Source organism: Podarcis gaigeae, assembly GCF_964106915.1.
Source record: "Podarcis gaigeae genome assembly, chromosome: 16".
Taxonomy (NCBI): Eukaryota; Metazoa; Chordata; class Lepidosauria; order Squamata; family Lacertidae; genus Podarcis; species Podarcis gaigeae.
The window spans coordinates 522245-540780 of record NC_139693.1 but is presented as its reverse complement, the minus strand read 5'-3'; the positions used below and the strand labels follow the sequence as shown (position 1 = coordinate 540780).

General features: G+C 50.1%; 1 protein-coding gene and 1 long non-coding RNA gene across 2 annotated transcripts in view; one reads left to right on the top strand and one right to left on the bottom strand.

Moving 5' to 3' along the window:
• The window catches only part of IGSF8 (immunoglobulin superfamily member 8), a 27223-nt gene extending 10502 nt beyond the window's left edge, over positions 1 to 16721 (top strand). Inside the window, exons 3-7 of the mRNA XM_083716227.1 lie at positions 4190 to 4666; positions 6302 to 6727; positions 10438 to 10842; positions 12744 to 12898; positions 14295 to 16721. Coding sequence (XP_083572353.1) covers positions 4190 to 4666; positions 6302 to 6727; positions 10438 to 10842; positions 12744 to 12859 — 1424 coding nt within the window. The 3' untranslated portion in view covers positions 12860 to 12898; positions 14295 to 16721. The remainder of the gene's footprint in view (positions 1 to 4189; positions 4667 to 6301; positions 6728 to 10437; positions 10843 to 12743; positions 12899 to 14294) is intronic.
• Positions 1 to 18536, bottom strand: part of LOC310833594 — a 25603-nt gene extending 7067 nt beyond the window's left edge. The window contains exon 1 of the long non-coding RNA XR_014558828.1: positions 18350 to 18536. This is a non-coding gene — a long non-coding RNA (uncharacterized lncRNA). The remainder of the gene's footprint in view (positions 1 to 18349) is intronic.

Genomic DNA, 18536 nt, shown 5'->3' with positions numbered 1-18536 from the left:
GCAGAGAGTGGTATAATAATAATAATAATAATAATAATACAAAAAAAAACCAAAAAAACTATTCTTATTCCTATTTATACCCCAGCCACTTTGGGCGGCTCCCAGTTGAATATAAAAAACACAATACCGCATTAAACATTAAAAGCTTCCCTAAACGGGGCTGCCTTCAGATGTCTCCTAAAAGTCAGGTAGTTCTTTATTTCCTTGACATCTGGTGGGAGGGTGTTCCACAGGGCGGGTGCCACTACCAAGAAGGCCCTCTGCCTGGTTCCCTGTAACCTCACTTCTCGCAGAGAGGGAACCGCTAGAAGGCCCTCGGATCTGGACCTCAGTGTCCGGGCTGGATGATGGGAGTGGAGACGCTCCTTCAGATATACTGGACTGAGGCTATTTAGGGCTTTCAAGGTCAACACCAACACTTTGAATTGTGCCTGGAAACGTCCTGGGAGCCAATGCAGATCTCTCTGGACCGGTGTCTTACCTGCTTCCTCCTGCGTTGCTTTTGCTGCCTTGGCAGCACTGAGGCGACCCCTCCGGGGTGTAAGCCTGGTTGGTGGGTCTGGAGGTCCTGGGCTGCCCCGATGACCAGCCAGCCTCACTCGTCCTGAGGAAAGTGGAGTGAGACATTTGGCACCAGCGTGGCTGCAAGAGTTGCTGGAGGGAGGTGTACAAAATGCCATGCAGCCGCCTTAGGGATTTGTGTAAGGCCTACTCCCTAGCCAAAGAAGGCAGCAGGTTTGGATTCTTTTCTCGGGGCTTGCACCCAAAGCCTTTCTCATGAATGTGTATGGCTGTAAGGCAGGAGAGGTTTAGCATCAGAGTTTTCCTCCTCAAATTCCCCCAAGAATATAGGAATGTAGATAGACTGCCACTGGAGCTGGAGGCTCTGCAAACACGGCACCACGCTGGCTCTGATGGGCAAGACTCTCCTGATGTTCCCATGGCTCGGCTGTCCCTCCACGGAGGCAGGAAGTGCAGGGAATTGCAAGGGGGGAGAGTTGCGCTCCGGTTTTGGGCTTGCTTTTGGGCTTCCGGCTGGCCATTGGCCTGATCCAGTAGGCTCTTCCAATGACCTAATGGAACCTCCAGCTCCCCAGGCAGTCTATCTGGATTCCTAGGTCCTGTGGGGTATTTGGCCACCATGAGAACAGAGGGCTGGCCGAGATGGCCTGACCCAGCAGCCTGACTTCCTTAGGTGCAGGAAAGTGCCTATTTAAATAGGCAATACTATGTTAATTGAAGGTCAAATCCTGTGAGCTTCGGGGCAGCCGTGGGTGGATTCGAACCCTGATCTCTCCAGGTCCTCATTGAATCCCCTCAAAAACACCCTGTGAGTTAGGCAAGCCCGAGAGAGGCTGTGACCGGCCCTGAGGAGCTTCACGGCCAAGTGGGACGATTTGAACCTTGGTCCTCATCCAACACTCTAACCACTGCACCTTGCTGCCTCTGGGACCGACTCTGGGATGCAGGCACCTTACGCGGGCATCTGACGTGGAGGTTTATTGCATTAGCAAGGGTGATTTTCCCCGAGGTCGCTGCTGTGTCCGTTGCTCCGCTAATCCGTTTAGCGGCTGGGAGGAGCAGATGGCTTCTGAGCCTGGAGTTGTCTGCAGGCCAAGGTCTGCCGAGTGGGCAGCCCTGCGGGGCGGGCCGTGGGGGGGGGCATGAGAGCAGGAAGGGGGCCCATCTGGCTCCCCATCTGAAGCCCCCACGTCCTCCTGGCAGCTAAATCCAGAGAAGAAATATTTCCGGGGCTAGGAACTCGTGCCTCTGCTCATTGCGGACCTTGGGCTTTTTTTAAAAAATAGTATTTTTATTAAAGGAAATTGTATCCACCTCTCTTCTCTGTCCCTGCACCAAGAGCCAATGCAGTTAGACTGTGGAACTCCCTGCCACTGGAGGGAGTGCTGGCCAGCAGCCTAGATGGCTTCAAAGAAGCCCAAAGTTTGGATAAATTAATAAAGGAGAAGAGGGCTGTTAAGGGCTACTAGCCAGAATGACCTGCAAGAGAAGAGAGTGTTTCTCTTGTGTTCAGATTCTGCTTGTGGGTTTCCTGTAATGGGCGCCTGGTTGGCCACTGTGGGCACGATAGTCTCCCTTGGGCCTGATCCAGCGGACCCTTCTCATGTCCTTCTGGATATCTTTCCCAGTCTGCTTCTGCACTGAAACTGGTTTCAAGATGCTTTGATGGCGTACTTAGCGCCCCTGGCTTCTTTGGGAGGGAGGACAGGAGAGAAATTGAATTTAAAATGTATTTTGTTTGTCTGTAAAATGGAAGTGTGGACGCGGGTGGTGCTGTGGGTTGAACCACAGAGCCTAGGGCTTGCCAATCAGAAGGTCGGTGGTTTGAATCCCCGCGATGGGGTGAGCTCCCGTTGTTCGGTCTCTGCTGCTGCCAACCTAGCAGTCCGAAAGCACTTCAAAGTGCAAGTAGATCAATAGGTACCGCTCTGGCGGGAAGGTAAACGGCATTTCCGTGCGCTGCTCTGGTTCGCCAGAAGCGGCTTAGTCCTGCTGGCCACATGACCCAGAAGCTGTCTGTGGACAAACGCCGGCTCCCTTGGCCAATAAAGCGAGATGAGCACCGCAACCCCAGAGTTGGTCACGACCGGACCTAATGGTTAGGGATCCCTTTACCTTTACTTTAAAATGGAAGTGGTTTTTGTTATTGCTGTTGTTGTTGTTTTTTAAAAGTAGGTTTTAAAACTGTTTTACGTTTTCATAGCTCTCCCTGGGACCTTTGAGTGAAGGGTGGAAAATAAAATAAAACAGGCAGTGCGGTGTAGTGGTTAGAGCGCTGGATTATGACGTTGGAACCACCAGGGTTCAAATTTGCACTCAGCCATGAAGCGCACTGGGTGGGACCTCAGGGCTTCTCTCAGCCCAACCTACCTGACAGGATTGTTGTGGGGATTAAATGGGGAGGGGGAGAACCCTGTGGCCCCCCTAGAGTTCCCTGGAGAAAAAGGTGGGGTAGAGATGCAATACATTCTACTCAAGTGTAGACCCATTGAAATGAATTAACTTACGTTCACCTTGCTGATTAATTTCAGTACAACTAGCAGTGAGCACAACTCACAGAAGCCAGGTGGGCTCAGAGTTGAATGAAAAGCCACCCGGTTTTTCATGAGAAACATCCTCATTCTCTCTTCTCAGACCAACATGCAAACCAACCCACACTTTTTGGAATCTGCACTTTTCTCAATTTTGCAGTGCGGTGCAACTCTCTAACCGGCGTGTGTGTTATACAGTGGTACCTCGGTTCTCAAACGTAATCTGTGCCAAGAAACCGTTTGACTCCTGAAATGTTCGAAAACCGAGGCACAAAGGGTTGACTGTGAGTTCAGTCGGAAAAATTGAAAAACACACAGCGGAAGCCGTTCGACTTCTGAGGCGCGTTTGAAAATGGAATCAATGACTTCCGGGTTTTCGGCGTTTGGAAACTGAAACGTTCAGGTTATGAGACGCTCGAAAACCGAGGTACCCCTGTCTATGCATGCCTCAATTTGGAGAAGGCGTGCCTCAAAATACAATTAACCGCCCCCCTTGAAAATTCACCAGCACCTTAGTGCAGGTTCCCCCTTAACAAACGTACCGTATTTTTTGCTCTATAGGACGCACTGGAGCATAGAAGGGGGAGAACGGGGGGGGGGGAATTCTCCCCCTCTCTACTCAGTGCCCCTTCAGCAAAGCGGCAGGAGAAACGGAGCCCCTTCCATTTCTGAAGGGGCACTGAGCAGAGAGGGAAAACTGTGCAGCACCTCTCCAGCGAAGCGAAGCCTGGAGAGCAAGAGGGATCGGTGTGCACCGACCCCTCTCGCTCTCCAGGCTTCAGGCGGCTATCCGCAAGCCTTTGGAGCACAGCAGGGGTTCCCTGCACTTGGGGGCTTCAGGCGGCTTCAGCGAAAGCAACGCAAAGCCTCCGGAGCGCGGGGGGAGCGCTCCCTCTGCGCTTCGGAGACTTCGTGTTGCTATTGCTGAAGCCAAGGAGCCCGCATTCGCTCCATAGGACGCACACACATTTCCCCTTCATTTTTGGAGGGGAAAAAGTGCGTCCTATAGAGTGAAAAATATGGTATGTGTTTCGGGTGCAGTTTTGCCTAAGACGCCCATTTTTGCAGAGCCGTAATTTCCCTTCACCTGATGCAACTGAGGGGGGCCCTGACTCGCTTTCCCTCCTGCCCCACAGTCATCCCTGACAAGCTCTCTGTGTTGCCGGCTGCTCCTTCCGCCCCGAAGCCCCCTTTCCGCGGCCGGGGGGCTGTGCCCGCCTCTCCGCTGCAGCTGATGCTTTGGGAAAGCCAGGACCTCCAGCTGACGTGCGCCGTGAGCAGCCAGACCCCACAGCATGTCCACCTCTCTGTCTCCTTCGGCCTGTCCGCCCCCGACGCCTCCAGGGACGTGCAGCCTCTGCAGGAGGTGATTGCCGTGCGCCGAGACTTTGCCGTGGAGGCTGGCGAGAGATTTGCCGAGCGCCACCAGGCACAAGAGCTGTCTTTGGCCAAGACGGGAGACCGGCGGTACCAGATGGTCCTGGGCTGGCTGAGGCCCGAAGACGCGGGGATCTACCACTGCGTCGCCGGGGAGTGGATCCAGGATCCTGACGGAAGCTGGCAGCAGATTGCAGAGAAGCGGGTGGTGCTGGCTCAAGTCACCGTCCGGATATGATACGATACTATATGATAATCTTTATTGTCATTGTCCTGTACAGAACAACGAAATTGAAAAATTCAAAAACCAGCAAGCCAGCTATCCCAGCCTGGTTAGCCCCCTAAAAACTGTGGTACTCCATTTTTAAAGACAATATACTCCCATAGAATGGGACGCGAGTGGCGCTGTGGGTTAAACCACAGAGCCTAGGGCTTGCGGATCAGAAGGACAGCAGTTCGAATCCCCGCGACGGGGTGAGCTCCCGTTGCTTGGTCCCTGCTCCTGCCAACCTAGCAGTTCGATAGCACATCAAAGTGCAAGTAGATAAATAGGTACCACTCCGGTGGGAAGGTAAATGTTGTTTCCGTGCGCTGCTCTGGTTCGCCAGAAGCGGCTTAGTCCTGCTGGCCACATGACCTGGAAGCTGTATGCCGGCTCCCTTGGCCAGTAAAGCGAGATGAGCGCCGCAACCCCAGAGTCATCCACGACTGGACCTCATGGTCAGGGGTCCCTTTACCTTTACCTTACTCCCATAGAGACTCCTTACCCTGCGTTTAAAACCAGGTGAGTTTTCCTCGGGAGGAGGGATCCACAGAGCAGAGGGATCCACTGCGGCTCTTGGAGGTGGGAGAGTCTGAGGGTGAAGACCCGTTTGTCAGTTTAACAGGCTTCCTCAGAAGGTGGCGGATTCGCCTTTGCGAATCTGTTTGGGAGCAGAAGTTCGGTGGCCACCTGCCAGGGATTCCTTCGCTGCAATTCCTGCATTTGTTGAATCGTACGAATTCTAAGGGACCCCAAGGGTCCTCTAGTCTACCCCCTGCAATCACTGCTACAGAATCCCTGACAGGTGGCCATCCCACCTCTGTTGAAAAAGCCTCCGACGATGGAGAGTTCACCACCTTTTGCTCCACTGCCAAATGGCTCTTCCTAAAGTTGTCAGAAACCCCTTTCTTGCAATTTGGATCCATTGGTTTGTGTCCCCTGCGGAGCAGGAGAATACAGGCATACCTCTAGTTACGTTCAGCTCAGGTTACGTCTTTTCAGGTTGCATCCCACAGTTCAGCTATTGATTGATTTTGTGACTGCAGTACATTGTTTATTGCTTTCATTTTATGGATCAATGGTCTTTTTAGATAGAAAAATTCATGTTAAATTGCTGTTTGGGGGGTTGTTTTTAAAAGTCTGGGACGGATTAATCCATTTTGCATTACGTTCTATGGGAAAGCATTCCTTGGTTTTGGAACGCTTTGGTTTTGGAACAGATCAAATTTGAGAACCAAGGTACCACTGTATTTGAAGATGGCTCTCATACCTTTTCTCAGTCTCCTCTTCTCCAGACTAAACATATCCAGCTTCCTCAACCAATCCTCATAAGGCCTGCTTGCCCTCTGCACACCTTCCAGCTTGTCGACATCCTTCTTAAATTGTGGTACCCAGAACTGGACACAGTATTCCAGGTGGGGTCTGGCCAAGGCAGAAGAGAGCAGAACTATGACTTCCCTGGACCTAGAATTAATTGCATTAGCCTTTTTTGCTGCTGCATCACATGGTTGACTCCTGTCAAAATCGTGATCTGTTGGGACCCTTTGATCCTTTTCACACGGGCTGCTCTGACCTTCTCCCCCCTGACTTTCTCTTGCTCTGCTTTCAGCCAGCCAGTTGGCCGCCTCTGCCAGCCCCGCCAAAGTCCGCGTCGGCTCTGGAGAAGCCCTGGAACTCCTCTGCAATGCCTCTGGCCTCCAGGCCGCCCCTTTGCCCCACACCGTCTACTCCCTTGGCTGGGAAGTGAGCCAGGGCAGTGAGGGAGAAGGGCGCCTGGTGGCCCGCTTGGACCCGGACGGGGCGCTCGTCCTGGGCGACAACTATGCCAACCGCGACGTTGGCCGGCGCCACGTCTCCCTGCAGAAACTGGCCTTCCCTCTGGGCTCCTACCAGCTGCGGATTGAGTCTGCGCAGCCCAGCGATGTGGGATCCTACCGGTGCGTGGTGTGGGCCTTTGTGCGCTCCCCTGGTGACAAGCTGCGCGAAGTGGCCAGTGTCCGGTCCGAGGCCCTGATGGTGGACATGAAATCGGAAGGTGCGTATGGGGTCACTGAGCTGGCTTTGGGTCCCCAAATTTGCCCCTCTCCTTTGCTGGGACGCAGGTGGCGCTGTGGGTTAAAGCCTCAGCGCCTAGGACTTGCCGATTGAAAGGTCGGCGGTTCGAATCCCTGCGGCGGGGTGCGCTCCTGCTGCTCGGTCCCAGCGCCTGCCAACCTAGCAGTTCGAAAGCACCTCCGGGTGCAAGTAGATAAATAGGGACCGCTTACCAGCGGGAAGGTAAACGGCGTTTCCGTGTGCAGCTCTGGCTCGCCAGATGCAGCTTTGTCACGCTGGCCACGTGACCCGGAAGTGTCTCCGGACAGCGCTGGCCCCTGGCCTCTTAAGTGAGATGGGCGCACAACCCCAGAGTCTGTCAAGACTGGCCCGTACGGGCAGGGGTACCTTTACCTTTACTTTTGCTGGCACAAGGACAATTAGCAGCCCTGGAACCGTTACAGCTGATTCCACTCTCATGTCCTGTTTAGATTCTCCTTCTCCTTCTCCTTCTCCTTCTCCTTCTCCTTCTCCTTCTCCTTCTCCTTCTCCTTCTCCTTCTCCTCCTCCTCCTCCTCCTCCTCCTCCTCCTTCTCCTTCTCCTTCTCCTCCTCCTCCTCCTTCTTTACATATATTTATTATCCGTGCGGGAGGCACGTTTGCAACCCACAGCATTCGCAACACGCAGCGCTGTGTCTGCGCATGTGCCGGTCACGATTTGGCACTTCTGCGCATGCGCAAAGCACGATTTAGCACTTCTGCACATGTGCAACTGCCGAAACCTGGAAGCAACCCGTTCCGGTACTTACGGGTTTCTGCGTGTCCGTAACCCGAAAATGCGCAGCTTGAAGCGTCTGTAACCTAAGGTATGACTGTACATTTATTTCATAAAACGCACACACTGTTTTATTGTAAAAACAAACCTCAAAGCGGCTTAAATAAGGCAAAACAGTGCAATCAAGAAAAAATTGCAGTAGTTTAAAACGTGGGGAAAGTTAAAATAGGCCGGTTAAAATTCACATTCGCATTCCAGGCATCTGAGCAGAGTTGAAGTAGCTCACTGTGTGAGACCTTAGTCCAGTCGCTCCCTCTCAGCCGCACCTGCCTGTTTGAGGAGAGAAAGGAGGAAGAGGAAATAAACCGTAAAAATAATAATAATAAAAATCCTCTGTGCAGTTGAATCGAACAATAGTTTTTGAATATGCATTTTTAGTTAATGTAAAATCAAAAGGGCAAACAGAACCAGGCGGGCGCCTTCTGTGCCAATTTTTAAATGCCTGCTGAAAACCTTCCTGTCCCGCCAGGCAGGCAGTCCGGGATCCATCCCTCCAAAAAGGCCCCTGGATCCTGCTTCTAATTTCTTTTTGCTTTTGACTTGCTTTAAACTTCCCATGACTTTACTGTCCAGTTTGGGGTTTTCATTTATTTTTTTAACAGAATAAAACTTTTTTTAGAATTCAACAATAACAAAGGAAAAAACCACAGTAGTTGCTACATCATTACAATTAACCAATTTAAACATTTTATAAATACTGATAAAGAAATTACACATCACTTTTAACTTGCTGAGGTTTTCATAATACACTTTTCTCTCTTGATCTTTTTGTTAACATATCAAAAAGAGAAAGACCAGGAAAGGAAACACAAAAATGAAAAGAGGAAAAAGAAGAGGGGGGGGGGGGAGTGAAGGGAAGGGAAAGAAGAAAAGAGGAAGAAGGAAACAAAGTAAAACAAACATATTTGGCTTCCGATTAGACTCATTGTACTATTATTTCTACAATTTTTTCACACCCGGTTCCAAGTTACTGTATTTCTTTCTTTGTTTTCATCAGATATCAGAAAACATTACATTTGCTGTTTTACAAGGATCATTCTATTTCTGCCAGGAGATATTTGTTACTGTAATACTTTTCCAAATACTCTTTAAAGATTTTCCATTCTTTCTGTACTTTCTGTTTTGGATACCCTCTAATTTCAATTCAATTCAATTCAATTCAATTCAAAATCCTTTATTAGGCATAACACACCACACATTAACTAACAAGCATCATATACAGACTGTATAAAAACTAACAAGCTGCTGAATTGCAACTTATCACCAAACTTAAAACCATGGAGAGACCTGGTCTGAACAAAGACATTGGATTCTTATCTCATTATACGTGACAAAGCCATTTTTCACCTTCTCACCCCTTGCTTTTTCCTGTAAGACCTATTGCAGTCGTTAAGAGTCGTCAACAGGCTCATCACAGCTATCTGCCAATCACCCATTCCCACCACCCTTCTGAGTAATACCCCTCCCCACCTTCTCACTATATAGAAGGGTCTGGAAACTTCTGTTTCAGTGTATCTGAAGAAGTGTGCATGCACACGAAAGCTCATACCAAGAACTGACTTAGTTGGTCTTTAAGGTGCTACTGGAAGGAATTTTTTTTGTTTAGACTGTATAAAATACGGGCTCAGCAAACACAGTTTATCTCAGTCTTATTCTTAACTCCAAGAAATAAATTGATGAACATAGATAATATAATACAACATAGCAACATCACCTACCAATAAAAACCACTAAGTCTCTTTATCATGGCCCATTCTTTCTTCATGGACAGCACTTAATAATTCAGCCGCTATTAAAGTAATTTGGTCATCGCTGTCCGCCAGCAGGTCCTGAACAGTTGGTTGTGTCAAAATCTGTCTATTAAATTTTAGGGCCTCAAATAATTGTCCTCTGGCACAACTGCCAAAATCACAGGAAAAGAATATATGCTCCAGAGTATCGGGTTCCTGCTTTCTGCATTTGCAGAGACGCTCTGATTCTGGGATAGCTAAGTATCTTCCTCTCACTACCACCGAGGGAAACATGTTAAATCTGGCCAACATAAACAGCCTACACGATTCATGTTTCTTCAGATTTGTCATGTATCCCTTTTGGAAATCTCGACACAAAGGGAGATTTAAGTGGATAGGAGAGCAGGTGCTGTGCTTTGCAACCTCAAGCATGGCGAGAACACTTTTTCCCCTCTAATTCTCCTTGGCATCATAGCCATCTGTAGATATTCTATCATTTGGATGGTTTGGGGTTTTCATATTGTAAACTTCCGTGGTTCGCCAGAAGCGGCTTAGTCATGCTGGCCACATGACCCGGAAGCTGTACGCCGGCTCCCTCGGCCAATAAAGCGAGATGAGCACCGCAACCCCAGAGTCGGCCACGACTGGACCTAATGGTCAGGGGTCCCTTTACCTTTACCTTTTACCTTTACCCCGCCCATCTGGCTGGGTTTCTCCAGCCACTCTGGGCGGCTTCCAAAAAACACTAAAATACAATAACCTATTAAACATGAAAAGCTTCCCTAAAGAGGGCTGCCTTCAAATGTCTTCTAAAAGTCAGATAGTTGTTTATTTCCTTGACATCTGGTGGGAGGGCGTTCCACAGGGCGGGTGCCACTACCGAGAAGGCCCTCTGCCTGGTTCCCTGTAACTTGGCTTCTCGCAGGGAGGGAAGCGCCAGGAAGCCCTCGGAGCTGGACCTCAGTGTCCGGGCAGAACGACCTCAGTTCCTAGGTTCTCTTGGCCATCGTCGGAAGAGGGTGCTGGGACTCAATGGGTTGGCTAAGAAAAATGATAATCGAAGCTGCCAGGCAGAGGAGTGTCTCCGAGATACGTTGCCGGGGTTCGGGGATGCTGAGTCTGCCCTCTTCTCTGCCTCCCCTGCAGCGGTGGTGCTTGAGGCCACGGCGTGGCTGCCATCCGCCACCATCTACCGCGGGGACACGGCCGAGGTGCGCTGCAACGTCTCAGTGGAAGCCACGCAGGACATTGCCCTGGCCCTCAGCTGGTGGGTGGAGCTGCCTGACGAGGGCCCCACCTCTCATGGGGTCATGCTGGCCTCTGTCAGCCGCGAGGGGGTGGCTGACTTGGCCAGCCGGCCTTCGGGGGGCGCCGTCAGCGTGGACAAAGCCGGCCCCACCAGCCACCGCCTGCGCCTACACGGGGTGCAGCCGTCAGACGAGGGCAAGTACCACTGCGCCGTCACCGCCTGGGTGCGCTATCCGGACCTCAGCTGGTATAAGGCTGGGTCCGCCAAGTCCAACATGGTCACTGTCTATCCGTACACGTTGGGTGAGTAACCCCTTCTTTTTTCGGGGGGGGGGAGTCGGGCAGAATCCTCCTGTTGGGAGGTTTGGGGCAGACGGTGTCCTTTTTCACAGATGAAAGGAAGGCCTTCTTTGCAGAGCGCAGAGTTAAACTATGGAACTCCTTGCCACAGGAGCCAGAGATGGCCAACCTAGGTGCCTTTAAAATCCGGTTGGACAAATATGTGGAGGAGGAGATGGCTGTCTTTCCCCCCCATTTTTTTTATTCATTTCATAACACAAATAAACAATGCAAACAGAAAAACAAACAATACAAACAAATTCTTGTCTCATCCTTATTTTTTCTAAACATTTTCATTTTACCTCATCTTTAGCAGTTTCATATATCATAATTTTTAACCATTTTTTATCACACTTACTTTTACCATAAAAATCTTCACATTTTATCACTTACAAATAATACTGCTTTAAAATACACTATCTTCTAACCCTGCAGCCTATATCCACTTCCAAAGCTATTCTAAGATTTAAGTGATTCTAAGGTCTTAAATATAGAATAAATGTTGATAATTGCATGAGGTAAACACACATACATAAGCGTATAACTCACATGTCTACAATAGTACAGGAGAGCAATCCCAAAGCCATCTTGGCTCTCCTAAAGACGCTCAACAATATTTCCTTGGCCTCCTGAGTCCCCCTTGCCTGAGAACAGGGAGGCAGATAGCAAGCAGGGGAAGTTCCTCTCCTATATCTATGAACCTCCTTGGGATTCATTGCCAGTGTTTGCCAAGGTGCTCTCTGCATTGAAAGATGTCTGGTGGTCTTATCAAATGCCAATGTCTTGGGTAAACTGTTTCTGGAGCTATGTAAAATTTGCCAGATCCTCAGGAATATCACACCTTGGCCTTCCTGAGCCACATTCACCCCGCCTTATGGGTGATGGTATTGCTGGAGGTTTGTAGAGATGTCCTCCTTCTCCACACCAAAACGCAAACCCTTAAAAGGGTTCGGTGTCTCTTGCCTTGCTGTCATGGCAGCCAGCCTCCATCCATTCATCTCTGACCAATCATGGACTTAGGGGTGTTACGGAAAAATCTAGGTGCGAGGCTGCTCAGTCCCCCAGCTGGTCAGGCAGACGCTGCGGGACTAAAGGAAGGAGTCCATACTAGAGCAGCAGCAAGAGAGGTGCTTGGAGCCCTTTCTGAGCTCGAAGCATGGGTACTCCCAACAAAAATTTAAAAATTTGGCTTTGTAATTTGGAAGTAATGTGATTGGATTGGATTGTTAATAAAAAAAATTATTTAAAAAAAAGAGGAAGGAGTCCAGCCACCAACCGGAGCAAATAGCTGTAGACCAAAGTTTATTGTGCAACAGGTTCAAGAAGGAATTTTGCAGGTAAGGACAAAAGCCCAGAAGCAACATCTGCATAGCCAAAGATGCTCTCTTGGCCTCCAGCCAAGAGAGGACAAGGGGACTGTCTCCTTATGAGATGAGTTTCCAGGTGTATGTTACTTTTCTAAGCTAAGTCTGCCTTCTGGGATCCGACTGTGAACAGAATGTGAGTGAGTAAACTCTTTTTATACTTTTATAGAAGACTGTGTCATGTCTTATCTTTTATGAGGGAATAAGGGGAAAATACCAGAACAGTTATTCTAGAGGCTTTAGTCAGCCTGAGCAAATGCATCCGCTGTGAGTTTAAAAGGGGGACTGTTACTCTGCTAAATTGTGAACTTGTTAACACAAGTTGGAAAGGCTATAATCAAACAATATATCCTCTCCTTCATCCCTGGACATTTTTTGACAGCTGGGAATTTTTCTCTGATTATCCCAACGAAAAGGACTCTGTTTTTTTGGGAAAGGTATTTTTAAACCGAGCCCATTGCCTTCTTAACCCTCTTCCGTTTCTTCCTCTCCTTTCCCCAGCCATCGACACCTTGTTCATCCCTCTCCTGGCAGGTGTCTCCAGTGCCCTTTTCATGGGCGTCACCGTCCTCGTCACTGTCACCTGCTGCTTCATGAAGAGGCTCCGGAAGAGGTGAAAGCCGGCCGAGAGGAAGGAGGTGATGCACCTTTGCCAGGTGGGGTGCTCTGTGTGTGTGTGTTTGCGTTCCGTGTCTCCCTGTCCTCCTTTGGGTCCGGCCGAACCTCAGCAGTCAGGGAGAACCCTCAGCTCTCTGTTTAAAGGGGGGCCAGACCTGCTCCTGCCCACCCTCCTTTGCAAATTCGGTTGCTGAATAGCCATCAGGTATTTTGCTGCATGTAGGGACGCGGGTGGCGCTGTGGGTTAAACCACAGAGCCTAGGACTTGCCAATCCGAAGGTCGAGGGTTCAAATCCCCGCGACGGGGTGAGCTCCCGTTGCTCGGTCCCAGCTCCTGCCAACCTAGCAGTTCGAAAGCACGTCAAAGTGCAAGTAGGTACCGCTCCGGCAGGAAGGTAAACGGCGTTTCCATGCGCTGCTCTAGTTCACCAGAAGCGGCATAGTCCTGCTGGCCACATGACCCAGAAGCTGTATGCCGGCTCCTTTGGCCAGTAAAGCGAGATGAGCGCCACAACCCCAGAGTCGGTCACGACTGGATCTAATGGTCAGGGGTCCCTTAACCTTTACCTAACTTCCCCCAAATTAAATCCAACCCACGGATGCTGCTGCTATTTAATTATTTCTTAAAAACTGTACACTGTTTGATTGTAAAAAGAAAAGAAAAAACCAAGTCCCTCAAGGTGGTTTATGAAAAGGTAAAGGAAGAAAATCGAGAAAAAAATCATTTTAGAACAACCAAAAAAATGCTAAAGATACTAACACTAAATCCACCTCGCTTGGATTTAAGGAGCACAGTTTCAACCAGCCCAGCTTGAAATGGTGCAAGTTGGATGTGCGTCAGATGCGATTGCGCTGGATCTCCTACCAGCGAGGAGTTCCTTGCAAGGTGACTAATTTTGCTGCAACAAAAAAACCCAAACGAAACACGAGTCTTGCAGCCCCTGAAATCCTTTACAAATATAAATTGTGGCCTCAGAAGTTTTCATGGCCCACAGTCTGCTGAATCAGATGCATGAAGTGTTTCTCTTCAGTTGTGGGGCTCAAAGTGGGTTTCCCCCAGCTAAACAGATATGCCCCGATGCCCCGTAATCCGGTGGCTTCACCTCGCCGTTTTCCTTTCAGGTTCATTTGTCCCAAGACGACCTTTAAGGCCGCTTGTGGATGGAAGAGGGAAGGAGCTCCCTGACCTCTTTTGCACCCGTCACCTTCACTGGGAACGGTTTCCTGGGATCCCCTTCATTTTGAAAACCGGGTCACGGCAAACAAGTTGTTGCCCACAGGCCAAAAATCGACTCCCGCATTTGCAGCAAGCTCGTTTTGCCCCGGTTTCTGCAATTAATTCGCCACGGCCTCCGGGGGGTAAAATATGGATTCAGAGGTTTGATGTTTGTGCTTGTTGACCCACATCCACTCCCCCTCTCCCCCCTTTTGCAGGAGCTTCCTCTGTCTCTGATCTTCCGGCTGCCCTCTTTCCCCTGACGTTGTTGTGCCTGGTGCTCCAGTTTCTCTGCAGGCTCCGCGAAGGAAGCCTCTGCTCCTCCTCTTTGACTCTGGATTGGGTCCCTCTCTGCCGCCCCAAACTCTTCCTGAGCAAGAAGTGCTCCAGGACCTCTTGGGAAGGACATTTCCACATCCTGCCAACGGCCCAAACGTTCTTTCTTGACCCCTCCATTTTCTCCAGCAGAAATTGGTGCTGTGCTTGATTTAGGGGGGAGCAGAGGGAGAAAGGGGGGGTGACCCTCCTGCCATTTGATGGGGGGGGTCTTTCCTGAAGAAGCCTCGCCTGTCTCCTGCCATCAACGCAGACCCTGCCTTCTCTTGTTTTCTCTCTGCCTGGGACTGTTCTTCCTTCCTTCCACCCTTCCTTTTCTCGATGAGCTGCATGTTTATGTCAAGGCGCTACAATGATCACCTTGGGGGGCTCTTTGCAGCCGGTTGGGGGGCCAGAGAGTGGGCAGAAGGGTCCCTGTTGCTTTCTTCGTTGCAGAAAAGGAAGCCCTCTGAAGAAGACCCATCTGCTGCAACACCAGAAAACTCTGTTAGCTCACGCCGCCCAAATATCATCCTCGGGACACCTCCCAAAGCAGCCAGTCACTGCCAGAGCCCCCCCCCCCCGAAACATTTTGCTCTCATCACGTTGGCAGGAACCCAAGCTGTGTGTGTAGGTGGGGTGCATGTGTGTGTTGTGGATCTGCAAAGAAGCTCAGGAAAAAGAACCACCGAATGCACAACTCTGCGAGATGAAACAGGGAGCCAGCGAGGCTGCCGTCAGTCGCCTTCCTCTGTTTTTGTTCCTTGAAAAAGTATCGGGGTGGAGAATCTCAGGGTGGCGGAGGGAGGATCTTACTTGTGCCAAATGAATCAGTTTAGGGGACCACTAAGGACTCCGCCCTGCAATATCTGACCCCCAGTGGTGATTTTGAAATTCCCCCACAGGTTTTGCGGTTGCTGAAGCTCAGAAGGTGGAGGGTTCTCCTTCCCTGGAGGTTTCTCAGCAGAGGTTGGAGGGCCACCTGTTGGGGATCCTCGTGCCACAAGTCCTGACCCTCTGGGAATCCCTTCCAACTCTCCAGTTCCATGAAACAACTGAGCCACGTCACTCTCATCCCAGAGGCAACTGTGAGACTGATTTCTCCCCAACGCGAGAGTGATGAGCAGAGAGAAAAAGAGAAACAGAAGAGGCAGATGGGAGCGTTGTTTTACGACAGTCCCCATCGTCTATTTTTGTAATTAGAAGAAGAAGAGCCCTGCCCTCTGGGCCCCACCTACCCGCTTCCTCGTTGGAGGGGGGTGTCTCCCCGAATCTGCAGTTGAAAGCCTGGGCCCCTTTGCCCAGGGTGGTTCTCTGGATTTCTCTGGAAAAGGTTGGATCAGGGGTGAGTCTGCCTGGGGGTCCCCCCACTAAGCCTCGCAGTTGCCTGTTCCTCTGAGAAGTATCCCATTTTATCTGCCCCAAAATGACATCATGGCAGCATTATGGAAAAAATTATGGGGTGAGAGACTACTCAAGAGCCTAGCTCATTGGGGTGCAAGTCCCCTGTGGGTCTATGCGCTTAGTAAAAGAATGGAAGTTCCAGCCGAGTAATTTGGAGCAAAGCAGCGGTCAGTAGACCATGATCTTTATTGTTGCACAACAGGTCCCCCCAGGAGTAAGAACCCTGAGCATGGGGCGACCTCCTCTTTTAAATCTTCCCTCTTTCCCCCAGAATACACTTCGAGAGGCATCACTGATACATCATCACTGCATCACTGGCATGTCACAAATGGGGAGGGGTACACAAGGGGTACACCAGTTCAACGTGAGGTCACTTTATCAGACCCCTTTACCAACACCTCTTCACCAAAAGAACAATAAACCTCTCGACATCTCCTTGCCCTCAGGACTTGTCTGGAGATGGGCTTTCAGAACACCTGACTTGCTCAACTGCCTCTGCAAATGTCTCTTGTTGCCCCTTGGTCACCCCCTGGGTGGGGGGCTGTGTCTGTGCTCTCACGCTTGGGGAATAAATTCGCCTTTCTTTAAGGGTTAAAATGGTGTTGGAATGAGGAGAGTCGGTTAAAGTCTGGATTTTCCACGAATTTATGAAGCTAGGGATCTTCCCTGAGCTGTCAAGTCGAAACAGCAGGCAGTTGCGATGCCCTCGAAAGCACCACGTCTCAGAGCTAGCGGACCTCTGGGTGCCCCGTAAGGATTTCTGACTCCTGGTGGTTTTCCCAGAGCAAAGCAATAAAAGGCTAAGTTTATACATCTGAACTGTGGGGGAAGGAGGAGGAGGAGGAAAATCTGGGGTGCCTGGGAATGCAGAAGGGCCATGAGCTACGTCCGGTTCTGGTACTCGGAATAAATCCCTTGGATCTGAATTCTTTATGGCTTAAGTGTGTTTCTTCTGCACCTGGTGTAGTGGTTAGAGCGCTTGACTAGGGCTTGGGGGAGGCCAGTCACTCGCCCTGCGCCTGAGCTTCCTTGCAGGGTTGTTGTGAAGATAAGAGCGGCAGCAGCAAAGGCACCTTGACCTCCTTGGAAGAAGCAGGAGGGATATTGTAATAAACGGAAATCTGCCCTTATTCCCTTATGGGGGACACAAGAGCCCTTACAGAGTCCTTTGCAGGTTCTCCATCGGTTGGAGAAAATAACAGAGGCCAAGCAGAGAATATTGAGAAGCAAAGCAGCTAGTAAGCCTGATCTTTATTCATCTGTTGCAACAGGGTGCTCCCCTCACACGCGCAGGAGAAGGAGGAGGACCCAGAACCCAGGTGTGTCTGCCCTTATATAGACCTTTTAAATTGCCCAACTTGGAGTCCAAGACCACCCCCAGAAACATCACAGAAGGGGCAGTCTACAGCAGAAATCTGAGTGTGCTGCTTATCTTCTGTCTGGCAGGTTACCTGTTAATGCTCACTTGATTGGATACCCTGGGGAGCCTGGCCAGTCTTTTGTAATGATAAATACTTAGTTTCTGAACCAGGTTACAGGCTCACCCTATTCATACACAGACAGACACACCCTTAAGACAGGATTTGTGAATGGAAAGACAATGGGGAGGCTTTTCCATTTTCCTTGACCTTGCAGAAAAAACATTTGATCAGTTTGGGAGCCAAAATGGCTCCAGGGCTGCCCTCCTGTGCTGCCTCAGACATGTGGCCCATACATTTATGTACATGTTTGCCTGGCAAATCCATTAACATTTATTAAATATATATATATATATATATGACCTTATTTTTTTATTTCAATATAAAGCTGATATTCCTGCATTGCAGCGGGTTGGACTGGATGACCCTTGGGGTCCCTTAAACTCCATGATTCTGTGACAAATGCAACCAATCAATAGTGGTGCGATCCACCCACCCATTGAAAAAGGCAAGATACGAATGCAATCAATCTTTTGAAAATGGAGGCATTAGAATGCCATCAATGCAAGCCAGGAGACGCAGCCAGATCCCTCAGGCCTGAAGCCCCTCCTGGTTCCAGAGCAGCTGTCCTGGGCGATCTTGTCTTTCGACAGTCTTTCAGGAAGCGACAGGATCCTGGCGTGCCACTCAGCCAGCGGGAGAATCTACCCAGAAACCGACGTTTTATTTTCTGTCTGCTCGGGTTTATTTTTAGCTCTGTTCCCATGCCGAGCCCAGCAGGGCCGCGGGGCGGGCAGCGAGCTCACACAGCCCCCGGCAGGACGGGGATTTTGACAGGCGTCCACAGTGGCTGCTTGGGCTTCTTTGCCGGTTCTCCAGTCTTGGGGGCAGATGTTTGGGGTGGGGGGCTGTTGAGGGGTGGGGGCGGCGCAGAAAGAGAAAGGGGTCACAGATGGGGCAGCCTGGCAGAGCCAGATGCAGCAAGGGTGAGCCGATTCATTTAAAAGACATTTTGTGGCGTCGGAGAGTTGGAAGGGACCCTGAGGGTCATCCAGACCAACCCCCAGGAGCCACAGATTCATGAAAACTCTTTTAACAGGAAGAAATGTAATTTCTTTTAAAAGAGAAGATAAAACCTGTTAATGGAGAAATCTGAGGGCTCCCTTGGACAAAAAACAAGGACACCAGCCAGGAATACCGGAGCAAAACAGCAGCCAGGAGGCTTGGTCTCTATTGAAGACTGTCGTGACAGGACTCCCACCTGCCACCAGGTGGAACAAGATGGAAGCCCAGAACAAAAGAGAACCCAACACTTTTATTGGC